At 57.0% G+C, this 20,433-nt stretch overlaps 2 protein-coding genes across 3 annotated transcripts in view; one reads left to right on the plus strand and one right to left on the minus strand.

Moving 5' to 3' along the window:
* ACO2 (aconitase 2) overlaps positions 1-5,069 on the plus strand; it is a 40,625-nt gene extending 35,556 nt beyond the window's left edge. The window contains exons 12-18 of the mRNA XM_054582447.1: positions 174-285; positions 1,208-1,330; positions 1,590-1,745; positions 2,691-2,882; positions 3,333-3,465; positions 4,009-4,130; positions 4,575-5,069. Coding sequence (XP_054438422.1) covers positions 174-285; positions 1,208-1,330; positions 1,590-1,745; positions 2,691-2,882; positions 3,333-3,465; positions 4,009-4,130; positions 4,575-4,712 — 976 coding nt within the window. The 3' untranslated portion in view covers positions 4,713-5,069. The remainder of the gene's footprint in view (positions 1-173; positions 286-1,207; positions 1,331-1,589; positions 1,746-2,690; positions 2,883-3,332; positions 3,466-4,008; positions 4,131-4,574) is intronic.
* A 1,043-nt stretch (positions 5,070-6,112) lies between these two features.
* On the minus strand, positions 6,113-17,169 carry POLR3H (RNA polymerase III subunit H). Of its 2 annotated transcripts, none has more exons than XM_054582452.1 (7): positions 17,130-17,169; positions 16,724-17,008; positions 14,356-14,452; positions 9,189-9,275; positions 8,599-8,662; positions 7,316-7,517; positions 6,113-6,482 (listed from the first exon to the last, which is right to left on the minus strand). In XM_054582452.1, exons 2-7 carry the CDS (start codon positions 16,832-16,834, stop codon positions 6,429-6,431), a joined length of 615 nt encoding a protein of 204 aa, XP_054438427.1. In that variant the 5' UTR covers positions 16,835-17,008; positions 17,130-17,169; the 3' UTR covers positions 6,113-6,428. The 2 variants fall into 2 exon arrangements, with proteins under 2 accessions (XP_054438427.1, XP_054438428.1); XM_054582453.1 differs by having other exon boundaries at positions 16,724-16,854; positions 17,130-17,154.
* Positions 17,170-20,433: the final 3,264 nt, after the last annotated feature.

The raw sequence follows: 20,433 nt of genomic DNA on the forward strand, positions 1-20,433 counted from the left end.
TACGCAAGGTCTCAGGGCAACCTCAGTGACCCACAGGGTTCCTTCCGGTTCTCTCTGTTAGTCCCACGTGGAGGCCCATCTCGGGTCTTCCCATTACCCCTCCTCTAAGAGCTAGGCAGAACAGCCCGGGTAACAAGGCCAGACATCCCTAACCCTGTTCTCTGATCTGGCAGAAAGGACATCAAGAAGGGGGAGAAGAACACAATCGTGACCTCCTACAACAGGAACTTCACGGGTCGCAACGACGCAAACCCTGAGACCCATGCCTTTGTCACGTCCCCAGAGGTGAGACAGCCTAGCCACGCCTTAGCCTGGGACTGCCTTTGGGGGCCCTGCCCCCGCCAGTCGGGAGGTAGGGGCAGATGGGGCTTGGGGCAAGGGCGTCTGACCCACGGGCCTGCTCTGGGAGGGTTGGCATTGCGGGGCAAGGGGTTATGGGAGCAGAAACCAGGAGCCACTGGCCTTGCCAGCACCAAGCACTGTGCGCCCTGCATGCCCCCTGCCTGGGCCCGACATGTCCCGGCAGCCGGAGGTGCTAGTTTAGTACAGTCATGATCACAAACAGGAGCTTGGGAATCAGCACCCAAGACAAACGCCAGCCCTGCCTCTACCCAGCCACATGGGCTTGACCATGTCACACTCCTTTCTGTGCCCCAGGATCCTATCAGGATTACGTGGTATGCGCGGAAAGCCCTGGCACTGTCTCTGAGCAGGGTGGAGGCCTTGTGATGACCATGGAGTTAGTCCGGGGCCCCAGGCACTTGGGGTTCAGCCTCAGCCGTTGTCAGCACACAGCCAGTCTTGACTTGATTCTTTTTAACGTTTCAGAAATACCTTTGTTTGCTAAAAATGACGGAGTGGACTTACATGTTTCCGGTGTGCTACCCGTGTAGGGACGTTTCCATCACAGTAGCATTTCTGTGCCAGGGCCTCTCCCAGTCCAGGGTGGCACTCTTACAGGAGAGGAGAGTGTGCCCAGCAGTGCTGGCCCTGCCCTGTGGGGACACTGAGGCCCAGGCCCCAGCAGGGCATGGGCGAGGCCCAGTTGCCAGCAGTTAATGAGTCCTCTGCAGACCAGCTCCAGCCTCTGTAGAGAACTTGGAAATTTCCAGGGCTACACTCTCAGTTTTGATCTAGGCTTTGGCTGGGGTTGGAGCATGGGAGTGGGGTTCGATGCTAACCAACAAACTGGCCACCTCCATTTCAGATTGTCACAGCCCTAGCCATCGCTGGCACCCTCAAGTTTAACCCAGAGACTGACTTCCTGACAGGCAAGGACGGCAAGAAGTTCAAGCTGGAGGCTCCAGATGCGGATGAGCTGCCCCGCGCGGTGAGCAGGCACTGCGCCTTCTGTTCGCAGCGCTGCAGGCCTGCCTCGGCCTGGGTGCCTCGGGCCACTGCCCAGGGCCGCGTGGCCAGGACACCTGCTTCCCAACATCTGGGTGTATCGGCCCTGTCTGTCTTGGGCAGGCATGGATGACACTTTGTGAGAAGGAAGCAGCTATATTCACCCCGGGCACAGGGAGCTTGCCTTCTGTGTGAGAGGGGACTGAGGATCGCATACGCAACATGTCTCTGTCTCCCTGCAGGAGTTCGACCCTGGGCAGGACACGTACCAGCACCCTCCCAAGGATAGCAGTGGGCAGCGAGTAGACGTGAGCCCCACCAGCCAGCGCTTGCAGCTTCTTGAGCCTTTTGACAAATGGGATGGCAAAGACCTGGAGGATCTGCAAATCCTCATCAAGGTCAGCAACGTGGGGACATCGGAGAATGGCCCCCGCCTGTCAGGGTCCCCTTCCCAGATCACCAGGGAGGGCCTGAGACCACGTGCTCTTCTCTGGGCACCTGGGAAGGAGCTGGGCAGGTTAAGGTGCGGGGCGGGAAGGGAGGTTTGGCTGCAGAGGAGTCGCAGCCCAGTGTCCCCTTCTTCACTGCCCCATGCCCGCTGCTGTCTGGGGCTCTCAGCCATCTGGCTGCGACTAGTAAGTGCCACCTCCAGCGGGTGTGGGCAGTGAATGCACCACGAGAATGGCAAGAAAGGCACGTTTGACCCTGCACAGCAGGTTCCCACCCCTCGGGCTTGACCAGACAGGCCCCAGAAGCCGTGGATCACTCTGTTCCCGCCGTTGGGCACTAGTGGAGTGGCCTGGGTTTGGGAGCTGAGCTGACACAAGCCTTTGTGATGTGGTCAGAAGGCTCAGATCCATGTTGGACATGAATTTGTGCTGTTGACTAAGGGGTCTCCAAGCAGTGACATCATCAATACTAAGCCCACATGATAAACAAAACTGATTGATTGTCTGCCAGGACCCAGACACACCCCCTCACTCCTCTGTGTCCAGCATGAAGCCTGTAACTGGCCTTCCAGCCCAGGCATCACTCACTGGGGGCTGAGGCCTGAAGGGGGAGCGAGCAGACTCATCTGTCCGCCCTGTCTCATCCTTGAGGGTCCTCCCTGGAGCTCTCACTCCTGTGGCCTTTATTTAGTGGGGGAGATGGCTTTGCCTGAGTCCTGTTGGCCAGAGGTGACAACGCCAGGACTATAGACTGTGTATTTTGCACTTGCTTATCTTGTCACCCCTCCTCGGTCCTGGCCACTGGCCTGTTGCCAGCCTCCAGAGGGCCTCTCCCCTTGTCTACCAGTCAAGGGCCACGCCCTAACCTCTGTCCTCCCTGCCCACCCATCCAAGGTCAAAGGGAAGTGTACCACTGACCACATCTCAGCTGCTGGCCCCTGGCTCAAGTTCCGTGGGCACCTGGACAACATTTCCAACAACCTGCTCATTGGTGCCATCAACATTGAAAACGGCAAGGCCAACTCCGTGCGCAATGCTGTCACCCAGGAGTTTGGTCCTGTCCCTGACACTGCCCGTTACTACAAGGTGGGTCAGACTCAGTAGGGATAGGGGTTGGGTCCTCTGGCACCTCCTGGTGGCTGGGTGAGGCAGAGTGGGTGGTCCAGGGAAGGGGTGCTCTCCACCCAAGAGCCCTGCACTTGAGCGATGTCTGGTGCCATGGAGCAGTCCTGTGTGTGTCACCTCTGCTGTATACCCACTGTTCTGGGATCTGCTCCCACCCTGTGGCCCTCCACCCCAGCCAGCCTCTCTGCTGAGCACCGATGGGTGGGCTGTACCTTCCCTTGCCCACGACAGACAGGGCCCATGTCTCACCGCCTCTGCTCAGGGCCTAGTTTGGGCCTGATTCACCTCTGCCTTCGCCTGCCCTTGGGGAGCAGGTGAGGAGGGGACTCTGCAACCCCTTGTCCTGTGAACCTGAGGAAGCCCAGGGCACAGCCCTCCTCCCTCATGCCTCACCCCTCCCACGCCTGACAGAAACATGGCATCCAGTGGGCGGTGATTGGAGATGAGAACTACGGCGAGGGCTCCAGCCGGGAGCATGCAGCGCTGGAGCCCCGCCACCTTGGGGGCCGGGCCATCATCACCAAGAGCTTCGCCAGGATCCACGGTGAGCTGAGCCCCAGCCCAGCCCCATCCGCTCCCCTCACTGGCAGCGCAGGGTCACCCAGCGTGCCGGTGGCTGAGTTGTGCCAGGGCCATGTGCCTGGTTCCCAGGCCGTGCACACAGCTCTTGGTTCCACACCCACCAGCCTCTGCCCCTTCAGACGCAGGTTGAGTCTGACGCCCATAGCTTCCCATCTCTGGTAGGCACCGATCTCTCTTCTAAACTTGTGGACCTAAACAGTGGCAATCCAGGGCACGTGGTCCAAGGGTTTTTTCCTGCTGGTGAACATCCATCAGGGAGGCCTCACAGAGGCACAGCACCCTCGCACACTGGTGTAGGGCCCACAAGCGGCAGCACATCGCTGGGAGTGCAGCCGGCCTGGGCCTTGGGGCCGCCACCCCGGCTCTATCCCTGGTGGTAGGACTAGGGTGTCTCCAGAGCCCTAACTGAACCTAGAAAAGGAAGCTGTCTGGCCTGGTGAGGTTCCTGCAGAGGAGGGGATGGGGTCCTGCTCACTGTGGGCTGAACGTGTCCTCTGCCTTCCAGAAACGAACCTGAAGAAGCAGGGCCTGCTGCCCCTCACCTTCGCCGACCCAGCTGACTACAACAAGATTCACCCTGTGGACAAGCTCACCATCCAGGGCCTGAAGGACTTTGCCCCTGGCAAGGTCAGAGCGCCAGGGAAGGCGGGCAGGCTAGCCATCCCCTCTCCCCAAGGGTTTTCCTGAGGGGGGAGTACAGGGGACAGCCACCTGGCTTCCCTTTCTATGCCTGGTCCCACCTGTACCTCTTCCCATGAGTCTTGGTTTCAGCTGGAAGGGCCTTAAAATTCTCTAGGCAGCCCCCAGAGGAGGAGGGAAGCGCCTGCCCAGAGATGGGGCAGAGCCAGCTCAGGCCTGCCTCCTGTGTGCCCACTAGCCCAGGCTTGGCACGGAGGGGCCAGTGGCCCATGCCTGTGCCCCGCAGGATGCACTTGGCCTCAGATCTGCTGTTCAGGTCTTACTGCCCGCCCCCAAGGCCACAGAACGGGACCTGCCTTCCTGACCCTCCAGCAGAACCCAAGGCCATGTTCCTAAGAGCCACCCCGCCCACACCTGACTCCTCTCTTGCAGCCCCTGAAATGCGTCATCAAGCACCCCAATGGGACCCAGGAGACCATCCTCCTGAACCACACCTTCAATGAGACCCAGATCGAGTGGTTCCGTGCCGGCAGCGCTCTCAACAGAATGAAGGAGCTGCAGCAGCAGTGACATCCCGTTCTGCCACCACGGCCCGCCCTGCTCCTGGACTCAGCTCTGGCGGCACTAGTGCAGCTCAGCCTGTCACCAGACCACACCTGATCCGATCCAGCTGTGGCTTCCTGCACTGAGACGGTGTGGCCAGGTCTCCTGCCCTCCCCTCCCTTAGCCCGCGGAGTGACCCATGGTTGGAGGGTTGTTAATCTGCCTTCCTGTTTGGTTGGGATACTGAACCAACTCTATTTATTTTTGATGACAAGACTCCCATCTAAAGTTTTCCTCCTGTTTGATCATTTCACTGGTGGCTGAAGGATTTTAAAGAACCTTTTGGTCTTGCAAGGAAAATAAGAATCCACATTCAGCGACTGCTCCCGTGTGAGTGGTGTTGTCTCTATTATCAGCTCCAGGGTTCAGGGGACTCTTTTCACCAAAGTTGGTGAGGCCCTTGATAACCACGCCACAGCCGGACCCAACACTGCAGCGGAGACGTGAGCTGGCAGACTCCCCGCCTCTCCGCCCTGCGTTAACCCACTTCTGTCTGCAGGGCAGCAGCCCCTGCCCTCCATTCTAGGGTGGGCCCGGGGCCGGGCCCCAGGGGAAGGCCTTCCCATCCCGTGCTGCTAAAACCAGGCCCTGGTGCTGCCGCGCCCACATTCCTCTACCGCTGCCTGGCCTTCCTCTGGGCATCCAGTCCTCCTAACTCGAGTGGGCACAGCCCCGGTCTTCCACACAGGCCTCCCTGTCCAAGGTCAGAGCTAGTCCACCTCCGCGCGAGGCAGTGGCCGGCACTGATCCACAGCTGCTCCTTCTGGAGCCACGCCCACTGGCACTACCCACATCTCCGAGCTCGGTGCCGGGCATGGGCCAAAAAGGCCAGGGCAGGGGGCCCCTTCACTGAGACAAGACCCAACTACAAAACTGGCATCCCAGTCCCGGCAGAACTGAGTGATAGGGCAAGAGGAGCCGTGTAAAGCCATTCTTTTGAATTAACAATGGGGTGCTTGCCCTTGTGCCCAGATCTGGGGGTCTGTGGCAGACCCACAGGGTGTTCTGATGTGGCTGTAGTCAGAGTTGACAGCTGTCCCCACGCTTCCTTGTGTTACTGGGGGGTGGGGAGGGAATGACACAGCTGGTCACTTGTCCTTACCTTGGACTAGCAAAGCCCACAGCTTCCACCTTCTACACGCTGGTGAAAAGGTGCCTGTCCCTTAACCCTCAGTCTCAGCACTGGCAGCTCCCATGGCCCAAGGCAGCCAGCCCAGGCCAGCCTCTCACTCCCTGTATTCCCTTAGGGAGCCAGCAAGCTAACCCAGCCCAAAGCCTGGCCTGGGGCAGCCTCGATCTCCCAGCCCCCAAGTTCTGCTATTTGCAGGGGGCCATCTCTGCAAGTGATTTGAAAACCAGAAGGGCATCCTGTCTGATCTGTGGCAATTCAGTGACCTTTGGTCATGGCAACAGCCAGGGACATGGGTGACTCCTCCACGATGGCCACCATTGTTTATTAAGTGTCTTTGCTGTCACTGAGAGCAGGGCTTCCGGGAAGAAGAGCAAGGCCAGGGCGGCAGGGGAGGGGACAAGGTGGCAGGGCACTCCTGGCCCCGCCCTGCATCTCCTCACGGCACACACTCCGGTCCTGGGCACGCGTGAGGCCGCTGCTGTCCTCAGGCCCTTCCACAGGGCTGGGCTGGGGTCTGCGGATGTGGGCCGGCCCACCGCCAAGCCCCAGGGCTAGCTGTTAGTCCACCAGGAGAGAAGGCCCAGGCCCGGCTCACTAATGGATCCCTGCCAGGAGGAGAGAGAACAGGCATTTCATCCCCCATCTGGGAGTGAGCCAACTGGGACAGGGGGCAAAAGGAGCCCTTTGTTCAGGGCTCTGAGCAGGCCCGGCGCACCGAGCTGGCACATGTGAGCACCCAGCCAGACGCCCCTCTCCTGCCCCAGCTTCTCCTGAGGCCTCTAAGGAAAGTGCTGGTTTACTGAGGACATGGCCCCCGGCCTCTGGGCCTTGGGGTCAGGTCCCCTCCCTTGTCCCCAGGCCTGTCCAAACCCGGGCACCAGCAGGTGGGTCGCGAGCATGCTCTCCCGAGCCACCTGTCGTCTTCCTGCCGGAAAGGCGCAGGCGCCACATACCTGTGGAGGGGATGCCCTGGGCCACTGGGATTTCTGGCAGAGACAGCTGCCCCCGAAGGGACTAACCTGGGGCCCACGTTACATCAGAAGCCCTACTAGGAGGCCTCTGAAACCCCACTTTTGTCATGTGTCACTGTGTGAGTTCATGAAAATAAAAGGCAAACCAAACCCAACTCAGACCTGGCGGGGGAGGAGCCCTGAGGGTCACCCTCCCTGAAGCCCTGCCCTTGCTCTTGGGACTCTGGCTCCTGACCACTTAGTCGCCTCACCACAAGGGTTACTGCCCAGGCCTTCTGGCGCCAAGGCCCCCCGGAGAGAAGTGGCTGCCCAGCACCACGCAGGGACCTGCACCCCGACCTGCTGGGGGAGAGGGTTCTAGAGCAGGACCAAAGTTACCACACGGAAGGGGCTCCCCCACTACTCAGCAGCTGGGTTCTGTCACCACATAGTCCCCTGGGTTTTGGCAGCACATCAGGACATCTCACCACGAGCGTGTACGGGGCCTCCTTCTTCGGCAGCTCCTCACTGGCAGAGGCGGCCTCGGCCGAACGGGGCCCGGTGGGGGACGTGTCCACAAAGCTCTCATCCACCACCCGGAAGCGGATCTCCTCGCCGATGTCCATGTACAGGTCGTGCGCTCCTTCCTCCGTCTCATACTCCCACACCCACATCTGCTCGGCCTCGTCGCTGGGTGGGCCCGGTCAAGGCGTCAATCAGGCCGGGGCGGAGCTCCTGAGGGTTGGGGGTTCCTCCCCCAGCACCCACCCTCCCTTTGGCTGGGAAGGCACTGGGAAAGCAGGCCTATGTGCCAGTGGTGAGGCTGGGCCAGGTGCAGGCCCCACAGAAAGGAGCAGGCTGGGAACATGGACCCTGCTGAGCACCCACAGGCTTCCTTGGGTCACGAAAGAAGGAAGGAGGCTCAAGAGCAGAGCTCACGTTCACCTCTCAAGAGGGAAATGACCATGCCCGTTGCTGCCTGGGGTCCCCTCCCTGCTGGGTGTGACTCAGCCTGTGGGTCCTCTCAGAGGCCAACTGCCAAGTGCAGAATCAGCTCCACCACCTGCCAGCTGTGACTTGGGGTCAGGCCGAACCTCTCAGTGCCTCAGGGTTCCCATGTGTAAAACAGGGCCTGTGGCAAGGCCTGCAGGGGTGCGGTGAGGAGGAAAAACACGGAAAGCGCCCTCCCACGTTGGCTAAGGCGGGCCTGCTTCTGTGCATGCTGCGGTTCCACATCGCTTCCCTCCTGCACCTTGCGACACTGACCATGCAGCGCAAGGACTCCCCAGTTTCCAAGGGGTTGGTGGTAGGACGGAAGGTCACATGCCTGAGGGCCCAGAGCTGGCAAGAGGGCCAGCAGGGCTGGGTCAGGTTTTCTGACAAATTCTGGCCTCACATACAGACCTTGGCCCTGGCCGGGCACAGGCCCAGTCAGAGCTGTCTGCCGAACCAGCAGGGTAGCCCCTGGTCGCCCTACAGAGCCCACACTGAGGAGCCACACTGCCCTCTAGTGACGCCCAAAGCAAAGTGAACCGCGAGTGAACAGTACCCTGCCTACAGTGCACACCCTACAGACAACCGGGCCTGACAGCCCAGACAGTGGACAGGCACGTGGACACCATGGTGAGCGTGGGGCGCACAGAAGCACAGGCAGGGAGGGCACAGAGGCCAGCGGCATCGTATCCCAGGGCCCTGAGCCACCCTGAGGGGTGAGGACGAGACTTTAGAGAGGCCCGCGCTCCTCTGACGCACCTTAACCTTGGGAGGATACAACTTGGCTGGCTGCTGCAGTGATTCTGGGGGGATGAGAATGTCATCGAAGAACCCTAGAGAGACTGGAAAAAAGTGACAGGATGAGACAGGGACTCACAGTGGACAGTTCAACAATGAGGGGTCTGGATGCTCAAGAGGCAAGCCCCTTACCATGTGCTGCCTATGGGGCAGATATCACCATGGAAATCTGGGCCCCTCCCCAACCTGGAGTCCCACATGGGCCTCTGCCTGTGTCACTCACACACCCTGAGCAGCCACCCAAAACCTAAGGTGGCCACCGCACACAACGTGGACCAGTGGGTGCTGAAGACCTGAGTGCCCTCGACCAGCTCGGCCTCATGGTGCAGCCTCACAGCCGGCTGAGGTCCTCCTGTTACAGGAACGCAGGCAGAGGCTGGGCATTCTCGCTCCCAAGCTTTTCTGGCACCGTGGGGAGATTCTGCTTCTGTATCTGACTCCCCCGCCACCTGCATCCAGCCACATGGCCCAGCACAGAAGGTAAAGGGAGGCCGGCTGGCCCGGGCGGGGCCCCAGCTACTGGCCCCACTGTGCTCCCAGGTCTCGTCTGAGGGGTCGGGCCGCCATTACCGTGCACTCCCTCGGGGCTGCAGCCTTTGATCTTCCCGATGAGAATCTCGTCCAGGAACGGATGGAACACCACGTAACGGAAATGGACTGCAAAGGGAGCAAGCACGCCAGGGATGAGCAGGGGTGAGGAACAGGTGCTTCCGCCAGGTCGGCCCTCAGTCACCAGCGCACGGACGCAGAGGCCCCGTGGTGCTCCAGGAGCCCGCCTGGCAGTCTTCGCCCAGTCCCTCTGTGGGCCCAGAGCTGTCAGCTGAGCCAGAGGGACCTTCAGGCCATCCTCTGCAAGGCCACAGCTTAGCCCTCGTAAGAGGCCAGAAGCAACACCCTGGCACCGAGGGCTGACTCCCAAATCCATCAGATAAGTCACACCTGAGCCCATATTCTGGGCCATCGATGACCCCAAAGTCACTTCCAACCTCCCTCCAGGCTGTCCCCCTTGAATTCTAAAAAGGGCGGCGGTGCCTGGCAAAGGCTCCCACTGGCGGGTGCAGTTTGCCCTGGGCATAGCTCTGACCTGGAACGGAATGCTAAACATGCCCCGACAGTAGGGGGACAGAGCTGACCACCTAGAAAAAATGCTTCTGTGGGTTCCTGCGTTCTGCCTAGGTGGCCCCCATTCGCTGGACCCCACCGAGAATACCAGGTGAGGTCTCTGCCCACATCAGACTTCGACCCCAGGGCCTGGTGGAAGTCATCACCTTGCTTCCCCCGCCCCTTGCTTACAGCACTGAAGGAGAAGGTGGGCAGGGGTGGGGCGGGGGCGGGGGCATCCACCACTGGCCTGAATACCGCCAGGGCTAGAGAGTAACTATGAGGCTGCCCCCTGCTGGTCACCGAGTGACTCTCAATCCAATAGTGTCAGCGGTCATGCTGCTACTGCGCAGAGAGGCTGTGTAGCCTGCTGACAGTCACACAGCTCTTCTGCCCTGTTCTGCTATGGGGCGACTCCGAGTCTTTCTGGACCACCAGACAGGGCCACGGGGCTGAAACTGCCTTCCTCAGACAGGTTCACTCCCCAAACACAGGCTCCTGCCACCAGCACCCTGAGCTGCCTGGTCTGCCAAGGGACAGCAAAGCCCACGTGGCCCCCAGCTCCCTGCCAGGCTGCCTCCTCGTGATTCCACTGGGCAGGGAGTTGAGGGGAGAGGAGAGCCATCTAAGCCATCATGAAGATGACACGTCCTCATCCGACCTCACAGGGAGCAAGCAGACGAGGGCAGCCAAGGGTCACCCACCCACAGGATGGAAAAACCCTGTCCCCCATATGACACAGCATCAGTTCAGTTTAATAAGTCCCCACAGAGCCCCTACCAAGTCTGCATCAGGCCAGTTCAGGCACTGGACTTACGGGGAAGGCGGGGCAGGATAACAGGATCCTGTGCCCGCGGCGCCCGAGTCTGGAGCAATCACATCACATCCAAAAGCACATGGTGAGCCACCCAGCAGGCCAACAGGTGACTGGTCAACACAACAGTCTATCTGTGCAGTGGGGCAGTATTCCGCCTCAAAGGAGTGAAGAGCCGGCACGCACTCCAATGTGGATGACCCTCGAGGACATCATGCTATGTCACAGAAACCACTCATAAAAAGGCCACTGTGTGTGATTCTACCTCTACGAATTGTCCAGAATAGCCCCAGCTGGTGTGGCTCAGTGGTTTGAGTGCTGGCCTGCGAACGAAAGGGTCACTGGTTTGATCCCCAGTAGGGAGTGTGCGAGAGGCAACCACACACTGATGCTTCTTTCCCGCCCCCCTTCTCCTTCCCTTCCCCTCTGTCTAAAACTAAATTTTAAAAATATTTTAAAAAAAGAAGTGTCCAGAATAGGCAAATCCAGAGACAGAGGCCGATTAGTGATTGCCAGGGGCTAAGTGAACTAAATGAGTAACTGCTAATGAGTACACGGTTTCTTTTGGGATACTGAGAATGTTCTGGAATTAGTGGCTATGGTGGCGCAGCCCTGTGCATATACTAAAAGTCACTGAATTGTATACTTTAAGAGGGTAAACTATGGTATGTACATTGGGTCTCAGTTAAAAAGCAAAAAGGAGGCCACAGACCAGCTGGAGGGCCAGCCGGGATCGTGCTGTGCTGGGCGCTGCATAGAGTTCTGGAATGTTTAGCGTGCAGATGGGAAGTCCAGAAAGTCAAAAAGGAGGTCGGAAGGACCACTAAGAAGAGGAAGACCTGTTCTTAGTCGTGGCCTTGGGTAAAATTTGTTCAGGAGAGGCAGGGCTGCCTCAGAATGGCTGAGTTTCTACAAAGGACAAATGTCACAGGACTCCGTGCTTGTGAGGCCCCCAGGAGCCACACGCACGGAGACAGGAAGCAGGGTGGAGGCTGCTGGTGGCGGGGAGTGCGAGGAGTCGTTTAGTGGGCAGTTTCTGTCTGCGATGACAACAAAGCTCTGGAGCTGGGTGGGGACGGCTGCACAGCAATACAGGTGTCCTTAATGTCACGGAATCGCACTTAAAAGTGGTTAAAGCAACGAATTTTTATGTCATATATATATTTTATCACAACTTCGAATAAACAGGACAACGCAAGTGGCAGGCCTGAAGACAACAGGCTGCTGGGAGCTCGGAGCAGGCCCCAGTCCGCCCGGGCGGGGCGTCGCAGCAGGCCGACCTGGCTTCCCAGGGTGGCCAGGGTTCCCAGGGAGACACGGCGCTGGTGCCGAGCAAAAATCCCCTAAGTGACAAGACAGAAAGCTGTCCATTGGCCACGGCCACAAATGACAATGGCTGCCATCGTGTGAGCACTTCCTCGGTGCCAGAGGCCTCACATGGTTTTTCCCATTTATTCCTCACACTCATTGTTGGCGATGGGCACTATCAGTGCTGCTATTATTGCACCGTTTTTCCAGATGTGGAACCCAAGTCTTAGAGAGGAGAAGCGACTGGCCTGGGCAGGAGCAGAAATGGAAGGAACAGAAACAACTGGCAAATGAACCTTCAAAGCAAAGGGGGAGCCGTGGTGCTGAGCCCTCCCTCGGCACATTCTGGCCACAGCCCTGGGAGCGAGGGGCATGGGGGAAGGAGGCCGGCTGGGGGGCTGAGCACAGACGCAGGGCGACCGACCCCCGCCACAGACCAACGATCCACCCTGCCCAGCACTCAGCGGGCCACGAGGAGCTTTACGGCTGCCGGTGGTAACCCCCTTTCACAGGTGAGGAAACCGAGGCTGAGAGAGGTGGACTTACTTGCCCAAGGTCCCTGCCCGGGGAGCCAGAGCCAGAATTCAAATCTAGGTCTGTGAGGGGCCAAACCCAGTGCTCTGCTCCTCACCCCTGGGTCCCAAGAAAACGGGCGACCAGGTGATTGGAGGGGGACGAGGAAAACCAAGGGAAATCTTACACCCAGTGGCAATGGCAGAAATGACCAAGTGAAGGGACAGGGTTTTTTTAAATTTAACTTTTTTCTCCCAGTTTCCCTTGAGGTTCTGGTGCTTCTCATTACTTGTCCCCTGGACAACCAAGGGCCCCACCCAAAGGCAGAGACTGGGCTCATCTCGGCAACCCCGTCTCTGTAGGCGGAGGCCCTCACGGCACTGGCTTCTTTTCCTGCTAATGAGGCTGCTCCTAGTCCCTCCAAACAGCAGAGCACGGCGCCGCCCGCGAGATCCCTGGACATGGACACCAGGCAGCCGCATGGAATGTTCTGAAATCCCTGCGCCTGTGCCACGAGGCCGAGCAACACGGGCTAGGGCAGGGCTCCTCCAGCGCAGGCCTGTGTGCGAATCACCTGGTTCCTGGCTGAAGTCGTCGCAGGCCCCACCCCCCAAGACAGGGCAGGTCTTGCACCCAGGCTCTCACTAGCCCTGAACCGCCTCAGTGGCCCCCTTGCCCCTCACTTGTGATTTGGCTGGGTCCAGGCAGGAGAGTGAAGGGTGGCGCACTCCCTCCCGGAGAGCTCTTCCAAGGTGACCCTTCCTCTTCGTGTCCCTCCTTCCCCCCAGGTCTGGTGGCCTGCCCTCCCATCCCTAGTGCACACCTCTTTGCCAAGTGACAGCTGGGCGAGGTGGAGCTTACTTCTCGGCTCCGTAGCTGCCTTTGGCCACGTGAGCTACTTTGGCCAATGGGATATAAGCAGGGGCTCTCAGGCCAGGTCTAGCCTACCGAAAGGTCAGACACAGAGACCAGAGATGAGCCATTCCAACCGAAACCCCCACCCCACCACCAACCAGCCTGCCAACCACCAGACACGTGAGGCCACCCTCCACCATCCAGCCCCGGCCAAGCCGGTCCGGGGGAAACCACCTAGCTGACCCACAGATTCAGAAAAAAAGTTCAAATGGATGAGCGCTCAGCACTCACTGTGTACCAAGGTCCTGTCCGAAGAGCTTTGCGTGTACTAACCCAGTAATCCTCACAACTGTCCTGTAATATCAAAACTACTGTTAAATGCATTTTACAGGTGAGGAAACAAGGCACAGGGAGGTTACATATTCTGCTCAGGGTATACAGGGAAGAAGTGGCAGAGGTGAGATCTGAACCCAGAGGCCACACTATTAACCATTGTGTCCTAGTGCCCCTCAAAATCCCACATCCCCACCCAGCCTTCCCTCAGGAGGGGCAGCTGCGCTCCCCTCTGCTCTCCACTCTTTTAACCTCTCCAAGTGTCTTAAGCTGTGTAGCCTGCTCCCTCCCCGCGCCCCTGTCCCCTCCGGACCAGCCTGAGGGCCAGGCACAGAGCCTGGCTCAGGAGCAGCCGAGACTAAAGCGGGCACAGGCACAGGGCCACAGTCTCAGGGCTGGAGAGGCCTTGTCCGCCTCCCATTTTTTTTCTTTTTTTTTAATTTTTATTTTTTGATTTTAGAGAGCAAGAGGAAGTGTGGGAGGGAGAGAGATAGAGAGAAATCGATTTGTTGTTCCACTTAATTTATGCATTCACTGGTTGATTCCTCTATGTGCCCTGACCGGGGACTGAACCCACAACCTTGGCATATCAGGATCACGCTCCAACCAACTGAGCTACCAGACCAGAGCTACCTTCCATTTCTTATAGATGAGGAAACTGAGGCCTAGAGAGAAGATTCTGCCCATCGTCACCCAGTCAATTCCTGGCAGAGTCAGGACTAGGCCCCCGGTCTCCCAAGCCCCAGACCAGGACTCTCACCACTGAAAACTGAGCCTCAAAAATCCAATGCCCCAGGAGGAAAGGGTACTCACCTTTAGTGTGCGAAGCGCCATCCCCGGGGAACACATAGGAGTCCTCCAGCTTGGTGATGTCGAACAGACAGATGCAGAGTCCCACGTTGTACACGACCTACGTGCATCAGTGTACACACACACACACACACACACACACACACACGGTGACTCCAAGGCCCGGCTCCTAGGCTGTGTCTCTTGAGACCTCCCACTCCAGGGCAGGGATGATCACCCGCTTCACTGCAGGAAGTGAGTTGGTGCACTGGCTACAGGCACCACAGCTGAAGAACCTCAGAAAAGGTAGAGCGCTGGAAAGAACAGGGCCTTTGATGACAAGGCAGACCCAGGTTACAGTGCCAGCTCTGCCACTCACTGTGTGGCCTCTAAGGTTGCCTCTCTGAGTCTCAGTTTCCCCATCTGCAAAAATGGACATACCAGGTTGCAGGGCTGTTAAACCGAAAGAGAGAATGGATGGATGGGAAGCTGCTCGCCCTGTGCCTGGCTCACGTGCTAGCAATAATAATAATCAATGAAAGATCACTGCCATTGCTAACAGGAATCAGTGGTAGGGGAACCTCTGGTTGAACCAACACCTTCCTACACTAGAGCTCACAGCTCAGTGAACATCAGAACCATAAATAATCTCTGTTCTGCTCACAAAGTCTCAGACACACAGGCATGGCCACAGGGACTGAGGCTGGCAGGGTGACACATGGCCACAGTCCTGGGGCTGGGCAGAGACTATCCCTGCCCCACCCCGACCCCATGGTGCTCCAAAAAACTGGCTGCTTGCTTGGTGCCTGCTAATCTGCCACCGGTGTCATCGCCTCCTAATTAGAAACCTTGTAGGACTGTTCAAGGGTTAGCAAGAAGCTCCGAGAACTCAAGAGTCCTGGCCAGACCTCACTGCGGCGAGGCGAAGTCCAGCACAAGCTCTGTGCCCTTTGCCGGACCACGGACCTCTCTGTGAGGCTGCCTCTCAAATGACTCAATGATTCAAACACAGAAAGACTTATCTCACCAGGTCACTGAAGGACCCAGGCCACAAAGGTACTACTTTCCTTTCTGGGACTTTGCGCACCTTCTCCTTCCATGATGGTCACACATCATCCCCTCAGACTCCCTCACTTTCTACATCACAAAATGACCAGAAGCCACCTACCAAGGACTCTGTGAGTCTCTCCACCACCACCAACCGCCCAGGTCTGCACACCCACTTCTGTAAGCTCCGCCTCTATGGAAGGGACTTGCCTCCCGTGTAAAGCAGGCCAATCTTCCCCTCCCTGGGTCCTCCCCACCTATCGCCTCCTGCTGTTCTGAGGATGCAGACCAACACCCCATGAGCAGGTCCTTTGCGCGGCCTGGCCCCTGCCACCCTGACAGCCTGCCAGGCCACACCAGGCTCCGCTAGGCCACGAAGGTGCAATATTCTCTCCCAAGGCCACAGGGCCTTTGCAAATGCCGTGTCCTCTGTCTGCACAGCCCTTCTCTCTGCCCAGCCCCTCCCACTATAAAAAAACAAACACCCTAGCTAGCTCCTCCCAGCCCCAAAATACGCCCCTCTCGTAGGTGAAGTTCCTTTCTTCCACAGGCTTGCGAACGCCTGTCCTCCAAAGCCTTTACCTCAATTTGTCAATCACACTCAACTGGAGCCTCTCATTCCTATCTGCTTTTCCCACCACACTACAGGGTAGAACCTTCTGTTATTCATTCGATCAACAGACCATTATGGGACAGCTCCTCTGTGCCTGGCTTTACCTAATACGGGCAAAGGTCCCTGCCCTCTTGGAGAGGGAAAGAGAAAAACAGTAACCCAGGAAACCCGTAAGAAAATAGAGTACAGTAAGTGCAGTGCTAAGAAGGAAAAAGAGATGCTTGGAACAACTGAGGAGGGAGGGTTACTGCAGAGGACGCAGTGGAAGACCTCTGGCGATCGCGCGCCAAGGCACACAGGCCTGGCACACGGAAGGTGCACACGCATTTTTTCCCGTAGGAATGAATGGATAAACCTCCTGACCGTCCATCCTTGCAAAAACAAGGCCTGGTTGGACAGCAATTATTATTTCTATTTTACAAATGGAAACGGAGGCTCAGAGTGGATAAATGCTTACTTAAGATTGCAAAGCAATTTGGAAGTGTGGAGTCTAGCACCGCGCAGTTACAAAGGCCTTTCTCAAACCCTGTTTCCCTTTTGATTCCCTCCAACATCCTCGTGGGATAATGATTACCACATACAGGTGAGGAAACCGAGTTCTGAGATAAGCTACTCGCCCAAGGCCAAGGCTTGGCATGACCAAGGCCAGGCCTGCACCATGCGGGTGGGCAGTGCTGGGCCCTCCCGTGCCACGGCTTTCCTGCGATCCTGAGGGGCCAACTTTCCCAGTACCTTGTTGGCCAACTTCTTATTCAGCTCCTCGGCAATGGAGTCGTTGAGCTTCCTCTCAAACTGCCACGGGGGTATCCGCACAGTGTCCACCATCTCCACCAGGACGAACATCCTGGCCTGCGCTGGGGAATCTGGCAACGTGAGGGTCAGTCACGCACCGGGGCCTAGGGCTGTGGGGATCCCCGAGCCCCCTCCGTCCCGTCCCAGTAGCTGAGGCACCCCTCTGGCCGGCAGTGGGGCTCCGCGGTAGGGCCTGAGGTGCCCCACGCGGGGCATGCTCCGCTACTGCAAAAGGAGGAAACTGAGGCTCAGCGCGAGGGGACCTCGGTCCAGCGTGAAGCGAGCACACCCGCGCCCCGCGGGTCAGCCCCGACCCTCCCCCCGGACGCCACGCGCCGCCGCGCACCCACACGCAGCCGGCGGCCGCACGACTTTGGGCCAGATTCGGAATCCTATCGCTTCCGGAGAACCGACCAATAAGCAGCCTCTGTCCGCCCCACTTCTCGGGACGACGCTGCCTACTGGCTCCTTTGAGGAACCGGGTGGGGCGGGGCCTGGATGGGGTGGGGCGGGGCCTGGATGGCCTTCCCCAGGGCAGCGCTGTCAACCCTCGGACGACGCTTTGTGGTTGCTAGGCGGCCTCGCCTTCGAAATGCTGTCCTTGCTGCTCTCAGGCTGTCCTCTGTGCCCGCCGCAGCCAGACTGATCCCTTCAAAACGCAAACACAAGATAGTACTTAGACCCTTCGGTGTTCTGGACAGGGAGGAATTGACTGGAAAGGGACAGGCAGGACCTTCCTGGGGTGATAGAAATGCTCTGTATCTTCTTTTGTGGGGGTGGTTACGTAGATGTATATAATTCTAAAAACTCACGGAACTCCCCCTGGCTGGTGTGGCTCAATGGATTGCGTGCCGACCTGCGAGCCAAAGAATCGCCCGTCAGATTCCCAGCCGGGGCACTCTGCCTGGGTTGTGGGCCAGGTCTCCAGTGGGGGGCGCTCGAGAGGCAACCACACATTGATGTTTGTTTCCCTCTCTCTCTAAAAATTAAATAAACAAAAACTTAAAAAAAAAAAAAACAACCTCACGGAACACTTAGGATCTTTGCATTTATTGCGGACACATTATATCTCAATTGAAAAGTGGTAATAAATTGGGACGAAACAACCAGCTCAGCAGCTTCCCACTGGACTAGCAATAAAGTCCAAAACCTTTACGGTAGCTCACAAGGCCCTGCAGGGTCTTGCCCCATACCCGCACCTCCATGTTCTCTGCCCATCCCCCAATCCAGTCTCATTCATCTTGATATGATAATTATCGTGGCCTTGGGCTAAGTGAATTCAGTAACTTGTCCAATATCAGGGGCTTCTAAGCCTAAACCTCTGCATTCCACTGCCTCTAAAAGTTGGTGGGTTGTGAAAATATACTGGAATGTGTTTTAACAAAAATCTGAGAACTTAAAAAGAGCCTTGGGGTAGGTGACAGAAGCACTAAAAAATGGATGATTCTTTAACTTGCTGATTTTACACATATAGAGGTCTCTCTATGAGACTGGCTGCAGTGGTACGGAACTTGAGCTTCCCTGCATCCATACTTTTATTTGTAGGTCTGTCTGCCTCTCCTAGAATTTGAGCTACTTGAAGACGGGAAAATGCTACTGCTGCTCTTTATTCCCTAACATCTTTTTAGGAGGCGTGCAGTAAAAGTGTTTAGGAAATTATATTCTTTCTCTCAAGCCTTCCCTCTTCATTCTGTTCCCGCAGCTACTGCTCTGGTTCAGACCTCTTCTTTGTTCCCTGGAGCTTTGCCACATACCCAGCTCCCGGCCCTCCGTCTCTCCTCCAAGCAACTGCCACTGTCACAAAAGCCTTCCCTCATGAATATCCTTTGCTCACACAGAAAAGTCTGGATTGAACTCAGCCTTCCTCTCCAACCTCATCTCCCTTCTGTTCTCCAGGCACTGGGAGCGTTCAGACCCTAGGAGGGAACAAACCCTTTTATAACCCTGCCTCCATCACTTCTTTACCTGGAAAACTCCTATTCATAGCCATTAGAATGCAAATACAATGCCTTTCTCATTCGTTCATTTTTTTCAACATACTGTGGGTCCAGCCGTTGGAGATTCAGTGGGAAAGAACTAGGACCCTGGTTTCAACTCAGAGGGGTTGGAGAGAGGACAGAATGAGGGAATTTGATGCTTTCAGAAAATCGAAAGCATTTCAGCTGATTTTTAGAGGAGATGAGAACTGGTGAGACTGTAGACCTACACATGATCCAGCTCATAAGGGCCTTATCCTTATAATACTCATTACCTTTTTTGATCTTCATAGTATGTTCTTTTTTTTTTTTTAAAGATTTTATTTATTTATTTTTAGAGGGGGGCAGGGAAGGAGAAAGAGAGGGAGAGAAACATCAGTGTGTGGCTGCCTCTCACAAGGGCCCTACTGGGCTCCTGGCCCGCAACCCAGGCATGTGCCCTAGACTGGGAATCGAACCTGCAACCCTTTGGTTCACAGGTTGGCACTCAATCCACTGAGCCACACCAGCTAAGGCCAGAGTATGTTTATTAAACCTGGGGACAGTAAAACAAGGGTGGGCTTGGGATAGAAGGGGCAACAGAAGAGAGCCCAGGTGGGGCTTCTTTGGCTCTCTAGAAACGTTATAGGAAAGAAATGAGTTTAGGCAGGCTGCTTTGGCTCACTGGAAAGTTGGAGCTTGGATTCGGGTTCAGGAGGTTAGCCCAGAACAAGCTGCTTCCACATATTGCTCCCCTGGGTGCAAGTCTCCTGGGGACCCTTAGGTTTAGGAGATGCAGGCCTGGGAGGGAAGACAGGCGTGGGCGTGCGGGGAGGCGGGAGCGGGCCTCATTAACTTAATCCTCACAACTGCTTCGAAAGGTAGGGGTGATTATTATCATTATCTAATTCATCTCATTATCACTTATCATTCTTGTTTATGGCATTACAGGATCTCAAATTTTGCTTCATCAGAGAGGTTAAGCAGGTCTTTTAAGTTCTCAGCACTGATAAGTCGCCGAGCTGGGGTTCAGACTCCAGAGCCCACTATCCTAAGCCCTGGGCCCTTTTCCAGGGCATTAGCCGGAGGGCAGCAAAGGGGGGCCTTAGAAGGTTAGAACAGGGAAATGACACAGTGACACATCAGCTGGATGGACAGTGGATGGGAAGGGGCTGGTGTGGAGACAAGACCGAGGAGGAAGTTATTGGGTGGCTCCTTTATGAGAAGGCCCCTGGCAAGGCTTGGCAGTCCAACAGCGTGAAGCTGGGCAGAGTCCAGAGGGCGCCAGGGGGTAGTCTCAGGATAGGGTGGGTGACCTGATGTCGGAAGTGCGGGGGGTGTCCCTGAAGGCTTTTGCCACTGGCTGGGTGGTGGGCCTTTCACAGAGATGGGAAAGTGGAGGAGGGCCAGGTGGGGGGTGGGGGGAAATGGGGCCACGATGTTTTGTGTTCCCAGGCTTCTTTTATGGTGTTCAGCTCACAGGATAGTCACAGTCATTTGTTGGCACGTTTGGTTTTCTCATTAGTGAAAAACTGGGACCAGGCTTCTTTACTAATTCCCTGTGTCATTCATGGACGACTGGAGGTGGCTTACAAAAACACACAAAGACTTGGCCTGCAAGCTCCTGGGTGGCAGAGGACTTCTCTGTCACGTCTCTCCATATCCTGTGGGCCTCACTCTGGGCCTGGCACATGG

This window comes from Pteronotus mesoamericanus, unplaced genomic scaffold (assembly GCF_021234165.1).
Source record: "Pteronotus mesoamericanus isolate MK-2021 breed Mesoamerican mustached bat unplaced genomic scaffold, CSHL_Meso_final contig_702, whole genome shotgun sequence".
Taxonomy (NCBI): Eukaryota; Metazoa; Chordata; class Mammalia; order Chiroptera; family Mormoopidae; genus Pteronotus; species Pteronotus mesoamericanus.

Excerpts from the sequence above, each read along its gene's own strand:
- POLR3H (XM_054582452.1), bottom strand. The coding sequence starts at position 16,834 with ATGTTCGTCCTGGTGGAGATGGTGGACACTGTGCGGATACCCCCGTGG. Across the intron at positions 9,276-14,355 it reads TGGCGCTTCGCACACTAAAG|TCCATTTCCGTTACGTGGTG; the intron begins GTGAGTACCCTT and ends CTCCCTTTGCAG. Across the intron at positions 7,518-8,598 it reads CTGCAGCAGCCAGCCAAGTT|CGACGAGGCCGAGCAGATGT; the intron begins GTATCCTCCCAA and ends GGGCCCACCCAG.